General features: G+C 39.9%; 3 protein-coding genes across 4 annotated transcripts; 1 reads left to right on the top strand and 2 right to left on the bottom strand.

Annotated features, from left to right (window-relative positions):
* The first annotated feature begins 318 nt into the window (after positions 1 to 318).
* Positions 319 to 1,773, top strand: LOC126611808 (UDP-glycosyltransferase 90A2-like). Its single transcript, XM_050280161.1, has one exon. It carries the CDS (start codon positions 319 to 321, stop codon positions 1,771 to 1,773), a length of 1,455 nt encoding a protein of 484 aa, XP_050136118.1.
* A 432-nt stretch (positions 1,774 to 2,205) lies between these two features.
* LOC126612027 (GPN-loop GTPase 3-like) lies at positions 2,206 to 6,363 on the bottom strand. 2 transcript variants are annotated; one of them, XM_050280322.1, is made up of 10 exons: positions 6,202 to 6,363; positions 5,959 to 6,052; positions 5,261 to 5,369; positions 5,094 to 5,175; positions 4,804 to 4,889; positions 4,408 to 4,511; positions 4,149 to 4,279; positions 3,955 to 4,048; positions 3,475 to 3,530; positions 2,206 to 2,616 (listed from the first exon to the last, which is right to left on the bottom strand). In XM_050280322.1, exons 2-10 carry the CDS (start codon positions 6,001 to 6,003, stop codon positions 2,520 to 2,522), a joined length of 804 nt encoding a protein of 267 aa, XP_050136279.1. In that variant the 5' UTR covers positions 6,004 to 6,052; positions 6,202 to 6,363; the 3' UTR covers positions 2,206 to 2,519. The 2 variants fall into 2 exon arrangements, with proteins under 2 accessions (XP_050136279.1, XP_050136280.1); XM_050280323.1 differs by having other exon boundaries at positions 6,163 to 6,257.
* A 149-nt stretch (positions 6,364 to 6,512) lies between these two features.
* Positions 6,513 to 9,241, bottom strand: LOC126612028 (glutamyl-tRNA reductase-binding protein, chloroplastic-like). The gene is made up of 6 exons (XM_050280324.1): positions 8,816 to 9,241; positions 8,626 to 8,709; positions 8,053 to 8,136; positions 7,780 to 7,857; positions 7,391 to 7,540; positions 6,513 to 6,851 (listed from the first exon to the last, which is right to left on the bottom strand). Exons 1-6 carry the CDS (start codon positions 8,975 to 8,977, stop codon positions 6,834 to 6,836), a joined length of 576 nt encoding a protein of 191 aa, XP_050136281.1. The 5' UTR covers positions 8,978 to 9,241; the 3' UTR covers positions 6,513 to 6,833.
* Positions 9,242 to 10,382: the final 1,141 nt, after the last annotated feature.

Here is a 10,382-nt window from a genome sequence, read left to right as displayed (position 1 = left end):
TAGTCATATTTCCTTCTTGTTTCATTATCTTTTGGTGCACTTAATCATGTGTATTCAGTCGTCCTTCCAATCACATTTGCAAAGAAAATCTACTCACTGGGCAAAGATAGGGCAAAATACAAAGAATTGAATATATAATCACAGATTAATTGTAAATACATTGAATAAAAAGGAGGCGCCTCACAAAATCTATGTATTTTGGAAAACCTATTAAACTCTACAAAATCCTATGAACAATGAACACATTTAAACTCTATAAAAAAACCCAACTCAAAATCTTTTCCGACTCACTCGAATTCTGATAGTTGTAGAGAGATCATGGCTACTTCCTCACCCTCACCCTCACTGCCGCCTCCACCACCGCCGCACGTAGTTATATTCCCCTTCATGGCTCAAGGCCACACCATTCCATTGCTAGACATATCAAGGGAACTCTCAAACCGTGGCCTAAAAGTCACCATCGTCACCACCCCACTAAATGCACCGTTCATCCACTCCAAACTCTCAAACCACATGTCCATCACCGTCTCCGTTGTGCCGTTTCCACATGTCCCGGACCTTCCGGAGGGCTGTGAGAATACCGCCGACCTTCCTTCAATAAACTCGTGGGTTCCCTTCGTCACTGCCACCAAACAAATGAGACCACAATTCGAAACCCTTCTGCATGATATGGTCGACGGTGGTTCCCGGCCACTTTGTGTAATCTCAGACTTCTTCCTCAGTTGGACGTTGGACACGTGTCGATCATTCGACATTCCACGTGTTGTGTCACATGGAATGGGTGTACTGCCTATGCTTGTTCTTAAAGCCGCTTCTATGCACGTCCGATGCCAATACCAACGTCAACGCCAGAAGACTTTAGACTTGGAGTCAACAGATTTATTACCAAATTTGGCACTTCCCTTCACGTTGGATATATCCGATTTACCTCCTCGATCCCTTGATCCGAATGACGCATTTGAACGCGTCATCTCAGAAGTCGAAGAGGTGGATAAGAATAGTTGGGGTGTGATTGTCAACAGCTTCCAAGAGCTTGAATGTGAGTACGTTGCTGCATTGGAAGGTTTCTACAAGCATGCCAAAGCATGGTGTGTGGGGCCGGTTCCACTCTATGAAGGGGACGATAGGCCCCGCAATGAGAGTGTATCGTGTCCGTACATCAAGTGGCTCGACGAGCAGGACGGATCCGGTGTGGCGATCTACGTGTCGTTTGGTACACAAGCCCGATTGTCGGATGACCAGATGGACGAGATCGCTTACGGGTTGGAGATGGCGGGGTATCGGTTTATATGGGCCGTTCGATCGAAGACTTGGAGGGCGGGTGAAGGGTGGGAGAGAAGGGTGGAAGGGAGAGGGTTTGTTGTACGTGATTGGGTGGACCAGCGGAGCATCCTAGCGCATCCAACGGTGGGTGGGTTTTTGAGCCACTGTGGGTGGAACTCCGTGATGGAGAGCTTGTCAATGGGGGTCCCATTATTGGCTTGGCCAATGGGAGCAGAGCAGCCACTGAATGCCAAGTATGTTGCAGTGGGATTGAAAGCAGGGTTGATGGTTAAACCAGAGAAGATCAAGACCGTTGATCGCCATGTGATTTGTGATGGAGTGAGGGAGCTGATGGGAGGTGAGAAAGGGAGGAGGGCTAGGGAAAGGGCAAGAGTACTGGGGAGCACGGCGAGGCGTGCCGTGGAGAAAGGTGGATCGTCGGATAAGAAATTGGATGAACTGATCAAATCCCTCATTGCCAATGCCAACCAAAAGGAAATAAAATTCTAAAATTTCTTGTGAAATTGGCCAAATTGATGGTTGATATTTTATCTTGATTAGTTCAATAATTAAAATTTATTTTTTGATCATTTACCTAATTTCACAAGTTTCTTTGACCTTGATATGACTTTTTTTTTATAGGAAAACTAATAAAAAGAACTTAAAAACTTTGAGTTTTAATGATAAGGACAAAATAAAGGATAAAGTGAATAGTACATGATTGACTTTTTAATGTAAAAATGTGATTTTTCGTTAAAGTGAACAGTACCAAGTGCTTTTCGTTAAACTTCCCTTTTTTTATCCGACTTTTTTCCCCAATTGATCTAAGTTTTGCGTTCAACACTCACTTGCGTAAACGGATAATTCAATTCTCCACCGGCATGCATAAACAAATCTCAACCGTTGGATGATACGAGATCAATCTATACGCATAAAAATGCGTTTGGTATCGATGCACATCGACATGTTGTATTTCTGAACGAAATGTAGCCTCTTGTAGTTTTTTGCCCTCACAAAATACAACAAATTCTCTTAAATAACAATTACATTATTCCATCATTCAGAGGCAAAAACCACAAATGCGCTATCATCTTTCATATAATTCTGATAATTCAAAAGTTAAAAGTTAATAATTTGGTCTTGTATATTGACAATACTACCCTGAGTCACCTTTTTTCACTCCTCACGGTTCAAAACACCTCCAGCAGGGGCTGCAACGGTAATTTCAATATCAAGAGGTAAAAGGTTTAATAAGCTCAGTCACCTTCTTCCTGATCAAATTCCTTAACCTTCACATCGGCATCTTCTCCGAACTGAATGCAGGTATCGATCTGAGCCAAAACATAGCTCATGCTGCCAAAAAGATATTTGTAAAAAGGAAAACCCCAACATTACTCTCTGATTGTAGATGATATAAATCAAAAATGAAAAAGCAACTGAAGTGAAGATCATACGTCCCCGTTAATCAAACAGTCAATACCAAGTAACGAAAACACAAAAAAAAATAGAAATATATGATGCAAACAGAGAAAAAAGGATAAAGCAATGCCAAATCCTATGACTTTCTACCACCCCATCAAGCTTTTATCAAATCAATCCCAAGCCATGTTCTCTGGTTCATCGAATGATGAGTAATAAACTATGTACGGTTGTCATCCACTACGTCGACACTTGATTCAGTCCAGGAGTGTTTTAATCCAAGTATAAGTATCTAAGATAATTTGCCTCACAGTATTTGACGATTTTCGTCCTAAGACAAACAAAACGACAGAATAATGTATAGTCAAACCACCCACGAAGGAATAGAAATATACGAGACTGCTTTGCGCTAACGCTACACAGATGACATTCCCTCCAGCGGCCCAACAAAAAATAAAAGAAAAGTGCCATTCAACTTTGGATCAGAAAATTGCAGCTTCAGACCCAAATAACAAGGTCCTCCCTAGTTCAACCTAAGAAACCTATTATCGTGAGCATATAACGACCGAGAACTCTAAACAGAATGTCATTATCCAAGGATTTCCAACACCAAAACTTTAAATGCCAAACATCTTTATTTTAAAGTGATAAATCTCACAGGACCAACATAACTCAGCCTGATGAGCAAAACAGCGATCACCAGATAAGATTAAAGTTGCACAAACAAGAAAAGACATACAGGAAAACGTGCACAGATAGATACAGAAAAATGTGCATAGAGAGAGTGCGTACCTGCTTGACTTCCTCAAGTCTAGTGGCACAAAACTCACCATGCTATAATCATCGACCTGACAATCCAACAAGATAGTTACTCCTTAATGCACTGACTGTGGCCAGTAAGATTATGAGTAATTTGTTTACAAAACAACGCCTATAACCACCACAAGTCATAACCATAACCACAAAACTTGATGCTAGTCAGTACAGGACATGGTACAACCCTACATCATACATACCCTCTACCATGTAACCCACAGCCGAAGTCAAGTGAAGGTTACATGGCTCCTCAACTGACAGGATAACTGATAAAGATAATACAACCAAGGGACCAAAGCAAACCATACAGAACGATTTGGAAAAAAAAAAAAACATACAGAACAACCATAAAGAAAATCTCATCCGGAAGGAAGTATGCTTTGCTAAACAGCTATCTCCAATTCACAAACTCAAATGGAGACAATTTATATAAGAAAGATGCACACTATAACTCACTAGTTCAATCAAAGATTTATTTAGCTTTGCAAACTGAGGAGCCATGCGTTGATTCAACTCTGACAATAAAACTTGAGGCTCCGGATACAAGAAGCTGAAACATAAAAGATACAAAACAAAATTGAGCTATTTAATAAGTTAAACAGATCAATACAGATGGGTTAATGGAAGTAGTAGAGGATAGAGTAACTCACTCTTCAATATCCTTTTTTCTCGGTGCAAGGTCCATTTTGGAGAGAATATTAACATGTGGTAATTCAAGTTGAATCATGGCAGAAAGAGATGCCATGCACCCACTAATAAACTTTGTCACATCCGTAATAAACTGTTTCAAATAGAAGAATAAATATATTTATTTGGGGGAACAAACAGAATAAACAGTAATTCCAAGGAAGGAAGAGGAAATGTTTGAGCAAAGATTACATGATAGAACTACAAACACTTATCACAGACCTGAGAATCAAGCAAGTACACGACGCAGACTTTGAAATTTTTACGCTGCAGATGCTCCACGAAGTTCCGAAGCACAGGCACATGCGAGAAAAGTTCTATCTGGCCTATAACACAAGTGGAAGCCTCAAATTATTATGTTTCACAAAAATTCCTCCAAACACCCATGCACAGAGAACTAAGAGCCTTGAAATAAGTTTGCTTTTAATAGTAGGGTACCTACTGTCAACTCAGAAAACATGTCACCTAGCTAGTACTATTGTTTCTTCCTTGTAATGTAATAATAATATCATTCATGAAAAACTTTAACCTTATTGTAGTCCATTTTTCCATCAACAGATCTCAACTGCAATGCATGACAAGATAATGACAACAAAACATGTGGATTAGTATGGATACCTGGGCAGTCAAAAACCAAGTAGTCATCATCCGTGTAATTGTCTAATTCCTCTGTGAGCCATTCATCCAGATTGTCCTCCAGGTGTCTAGAATTCAAGATTAAGGACATTCACCAAAGAAATTATAAGATTTAGAGAGAGGAGTACACCCAGAAGTGGTACAAAATGATTCACTGCTGTTATCACACGCAAACATTCCATGTCCGTGCCCTTCAAAAGAATGGCAAGCATTCCAAGTACAAGAAGGAAAAGAACAGAAGAAAATTAGAGAACAATTTGGAAAAAGGATACTCCATGCAGTATAAAAGTCCACCATTGGGACCCAAACCAAGTTCCTCCATAACATCCTCCAAGGAAACAAGCTCCCTAATATCTGCGAGAGGGAAAATAACAAAAAACAAGTCAAGTGCGGTTCATGAAACTAAATAAGGGAGCAAATAAATGAACTGATTACTTACCCATGGCCACAGGGTAGTCAAAATTTTCAGCAGCAGGATCCAGATTAACAATATTGATATTCCTCCCAATAGCCGTACAGTGTTCGTGCAAGCTAGAGCAATAAGTCGACTGGTTCCAAGAAGTAAACGAACTTATTAAAACTAGTAATCGGTACATAAAAAACATCAAAAAACACAATCATAGCGGTCCTGGTGTGATTATAATGTATTCCTCATTCAAACACTGTTGGGGCAATAAATTGACAGTCACAAGAAGTAAACAAACTCGTCAAAACTAGTAATGGGAACACATTTTTTTTTAATTTTTTTTTGAGAAGATAGTAATGGGAACACATAAACATCAAGAAATGTTAATCATAGTGATTGCCCATATGATTATGATGTATCTCACATACAAACAATGGTGCCCCAATTACATCAGTAATCCAAATGGTTCCGAAAAGCAAAGCAAACTCATCAAAACTAGAAAAAAATACATAGTAACATAAAAAATTACAAGCACCTAATTCCCATGTATCAAGAATCCCACATTCAAACAGTTGGTGCAAATTGGAGCAAAAATGGACCGGAAAGCAAACTCACTCATAAAAAATAGTAATGGGTACACAAAAACATAAAAAAAATATTAAATTTTACTGATTGCCCATGTGACTGTGATGCAAGTGAGTGCTACAGAAAATTTGGGCGGTGAAATTTACCTTGCCGCTGCCGGCAGGGCCAATAACCAGCTGCGCGTAACCCATTTCAGATATCTGGGTTTTCTTGCTAGGGCTGCTAATTCAGAGATAAGTACTGCATCAAACGCCAAATGCAATCAATCGAGGGTATTAGAGGATCCCGTATAACAAAAACCCTAATTTAAATACAAAGGATATTTATAAAAACCCTAATTAGAGCTTCACCTTGCTTCAATGGTAGAAAAAGGGTCTAGGGTTTATTACCTTTCTATGACGAGATGGATGGACACTGAGTGGAGGTTCCTTTTATTTTCGTTTCGTTTCGTCTTTATTTATGTTTTGCCGCGACTTGTACTTTTGGGTAAATTGCAATACTAGTCCCTGTCTTTTACTTGTACTTTCACTTTCTTCTTTGAAGTATTTTTGTGCATTTTAGTCCTTATTTTGTTAGCAGCGTTGTCCAATTGTGTTTGTTTTATCCAAAATGGTTTATGAGATTGGCACAATTTTTCGCTTTGGAATTTTTAATTTTAGACATCTGTGGGAGTTAGTAACAGTGGGATATGGAAGCCGTGTACATAATCACCAAGCTCAATTTGAGGGGAATAGTTGGCCGTCATAACCTCGGAACATAACAAAGTTCAACCAAGTTTCCCTTTGTGCATCTAAAAGAAGTTGGACACGGCACGCACAACGTTTACTCTTTTAGGCTATCTGCTTAACTTGTTTCACCCTTTCGACATCTGGGGCATGGAAATTCTTTTCCACCTCCCAAGCTAATTGAGACATGCAGTTAAACATTGACTTCACACCCTTCTCATCCGTCACATCCCTGGGGAAGGGAATGCAAACCTCAAATATACTTTCCTGAGGAGACCAAAGGCGCAGGTCAAAGCCTATTTTGCTTCAGAAACCTGCACAAGGAAACTACCATTACCATCGCAGAATCACTGATATAAGTGATGTACAAACAAGTCCTCATGAAATGTCGATAAAGGATTCAATAATTCGGGCTAAAATGTATTTAAGCTTCTTGTAGAATGATTATTTGGTTTATGGAAATCCTGTAGATAAAAATGAAAGGTGCTCAAATTTTGCAGACAGATCCGTACAGCTGAACATGCGAGCGTCCAAATTATGGTTTGCGTGATTGAAAAGTAACATGGCAGTTTAGTTGGGAATGCCATTAGTCTAGGATGATTTTTTTCATCATATTGCATGAACCCCGGACATGAAAGCTCATTCATTGGTTGCTGGTTTCTTATTTTTCATTTTTGGTGAAGAAAAACATTTACTGGTCAACTGTAGTTTTTCCCTTCCAACTATGATTGGCGTTGTCTAACTTAAGTTAAGAATTCTGTATATAGTTCAGTGTTTCCAGTACCAGCTTAGCAAGGTGTCAACTGCAATATCCAATACAACTAACAATCACAAAAAGTGGGTTGGCACAAACCTGGAAGTTCAAATCAGCATAGACGTTGCAAAAACGATTAATATCTTCAATGTTGTTGGTGTTTATCTCATTTACCAGCTTTTCCGCAAAGTCCCTAAGAGGATCAGGTTGTGCCTTTTTATAATCTGAAGATGTAACCCACATACCAACCTGTGAGAATATCAGAAGAGTTAGAAAACAGAACTGCTTTTGCATAATCCATCTCAAATAAGTGCTGACTTAAGAACTAGGGGTAAAACTTGGCAGGATTTACCCACACCAGTCTTACCAGACTACCAGTATAGCAAATAACTATTGTGTATAGCAAATAACTATCTGTATGTCTACTAGTCCAGCACAGGAGCAAAGAAAATGCCATAATACCTCTTAAAGTCCTCCAACTGAAGTACCTGTTCCACAGAAACAACATATATCAGATCTTCATCAACTTCTTCTCCAAACCTCTTTTTCCATACTGAATGAAGGTACTGAAAGAAACAGCATTGAAATCCAGATGAAATACTGATTAAAAAGATATACATTCTCACCTCACAAATACATACTAGCATAAACTAAAACAGATCATACATAATGCTTTTTATGAGCTTTAAATGGATCATAAGGTTTTCCTTTTTTCTTTTAAGAATGGATCGAATTAAAAGGCCACTACACGTAATACCTACGTGGGCCTGTGTATGCTTTGTCGGAGGACTGAGTCCAGTAAATAAATCCAGCCACATATGCTGGAACTCATGTCTGTACAAAAACTGAATGGAAATACAAGTTCTAACATCACACACGAACATTAATCCAACCCAATCCTAATGTCAAGCATACAACATCCAAAACCCTATATTGCACGTCAAAACCACGATATGACACATGGCCAATCATAAATCAAACTGTTTAAAGGTTACGCAAGGCAGACATTTAAGTGATAACTCTAACATTTACTTGACAAAAACCATGGCAGTCTGACATAACCATCCTAGTATTCTATCCCACTGCAAACGGTTCAATCAGAAATGGACTAGGTACACGAAGCATCTATGCTCCTTTTCTAATTCTGCATCCCTCATAGTGAATTCCATTTTTAGTCCTAAAAAATCGGCAACAATTATGCTTTCTACGTGCTTCCTTACAACTCAAGCAACACGCAAACACTGAGCTGACCCATATTATAACACACTTGGTAAAGCCACAAGTAACAAACCACTTTCCAGTAAACCTATTCTACATGAACAAAATTGATTTACCTTCAACATTGCCCTATCTTCCGGTTTGTCAATGCTGCCTAAAATCGTGCACTGAGGTGTTCGCAACCCGCTTTGCTCTAACTGCGCGCCAAAATCGACAGCAGAAACCCTTTAAAAACCTCAAAAATCATCTTAAACTTTACAATCAATCATCTAAATTTAAAAAAATCAGACCCCATTAAAGCAACTGGACATGGAAGCTAGACCTCATGTCAATAGAAAACTGCCGATTAGAGGCATTCAAGCACAACACCGGAGTCCCTTCTGGGTCGACCGAGAACCGGACGCCAATGCCCAAAGGCCAACCCTCTTGGGTCAGAGTAGAAAGCGTGCCCACAGACACCAACTCCATAATTGTCTGATAAAGACCAACTCCGGATCCCTATCTCAAACCTGCAAGTAGCTCAGATAGAGAGGGGAACATTGGCGGGGAAAGATAGAGAGAGGAAAGGGGAGCCGAAGCCCAATATTTTCAATTGATAATTTTTTATTTCAATTACAACCCGAATCGCACAAGCTCCATGTGAGCCTTTAATACATCTTTTCAGATCAACTAATACCACCTGTCACTACTTAACTACTAATCACCCACTTAAGGACTAACCCTGATATTACTTCGACTAAGTGACTTAACCTATCACTTATTATATTCATATCATTACACCTCCCTTGGAGAACAACCTTGTCCTCAAGGTTTAAAAAACAAAGTTGGGAAATCTGGCAATGAATTCATCATAGTCCTCCCAGGTAGCTTCCTTGTCCGACAAACCCTCCCACAACACCAAGACTTGGACTCCCGCAACATCACCCTTCTTGTACATACGCCTCTGTAGCACATCCTGTGGTTTCTTCACTTCCAAACCAGCCGTGACTTGCTCTGGTAAAGCAGCCATATGAGTGATCTGAGAACCCACCTTTTTCTTCAAACAACTCACATGGAATACAGGATGTATTTTGGTGCCCTCAAGAAGCTTGAGTTTGTAAGCCACCTTGCCCATTCTTTCCACCACTTCAAATGGTTCATAGAACTTAGGATGTAACTTGTGGAAGGTATGGGAATTTAATGACTGCAGCTAATAAGGTATCAACCGCAAGAACACCCAATCTCCCACTGTAAACTCCCTCTCTGTGCGATGTTTATCAGCCTGATTCTTCATTCGGGTTTGAGCCCACACCAGATTGGATTTCAGCAATGCAAGCATCTGATCTCGTTCCAATAAAGCTTGCTCCACAACTTCCAGTTTAGCCGTGCCCCGTTCATAGGTGATAACAAGTGGAGGAGGAATACCATACACAATCTCAAATGGAGTGAGCTTGGCAGATGTGTGGTATCAGGTATTATAACTCCATTCAGCCCACGGAAGCCAATTAACCCACTTCTTTGGTTGATATCTCACAAAACACCTCAAGTATGTTTCTAAGCACCTGTTCATGACTTCGGTTTGCCCATCACTTTGGGGATGATATCCAGAACTCATGCTCAATTTAGAGCCCTGCAAGTTGAAGAATTCTTGCCAAAATTGACTGAGGAACACGGAGTCTCGATCACTGACTATATTAGAGGGCATGCAATGAAGCTTAAACACATGTTCCACAAATAGGTGGACTACACTAGCTGCAGTGTATGGATGAGAGAGTGCAATGAAGTGAGCAAACTTAGACATCCTGTCAACCACCACCATTATCACAGTCTTGCCCTTGCAGTTCGGTAACCCGACAATGAAATCCATGCTGATGCTAGTCCATATTTTCTCTGG

This window comes from Malus sylvestris, chromosome 17, assembly GCF_916048215.2.
Source record: "Malus sylvestris chromosome 17, drMalSylv7.2, whole genome shotgun sequence".
NCBI classification, from domain to species: domain Eukaryota; kingdom Viridiplantae; phylum Streptophyta; class Magnoliopsida; order Rosales; family Rosaceae; genus Malus; species Malus sylvestris.
The sequence above is the reverse complement of the archived record's forward strand: the minus strand, read 5'-3'. Positions and strand labels throughout refer to the sequence as shown.

Coding starts and splice junctions, on each gene's coding strand:
- LOC126611808 (XM_050280161.1), top strand. CDS start 319: ATGGCTACTTCCTCACCCTCACCCTCACTGCCGCCTCCACCACCGCCG.
- LOC126612028 (XM_050280324.1), bottom strand. CDS start 8,977: ATGGAGTTGGTGTCTGTGGGCACGCTTTCTACTCTGACCCAAGAGGGT. Junction 8,710..8,815: donor TGAGGTCTAGCTTCCATGTC/CAGTTGCTTTAA, acceptor GATTTTGGCGCG/CAGTTAGAGCAAAGCGGGTT. Junction 7,858..8,052: donor CAAAGCATACACAGGCCCAC/GTAGGTATTACG, acceptor TGTTTCTTTCAG/TACCTTCATTCAGTATGGAA.
- LOC126612027 (XM_050280322.1), bottom strand. CDS start 6,003: ATGGGTTACGCGCAGCTGGTTATTGGCCCTGCCGGCAGCGGCAAG. Junction 4,890..5,093: donor GGACTTTTATACTGCATGGA/GTATCCTTTTTC, acceptor CTTGAATTCTAG/ACACCTGGAGGACAATCTGG. Junction 4,280..4,407: donor TGTACTTGCTTGATTCTCAG/GTCTGTGATAAG, acceptor TATTTGAAACAG/TTTATTACGGATGTGACAAA.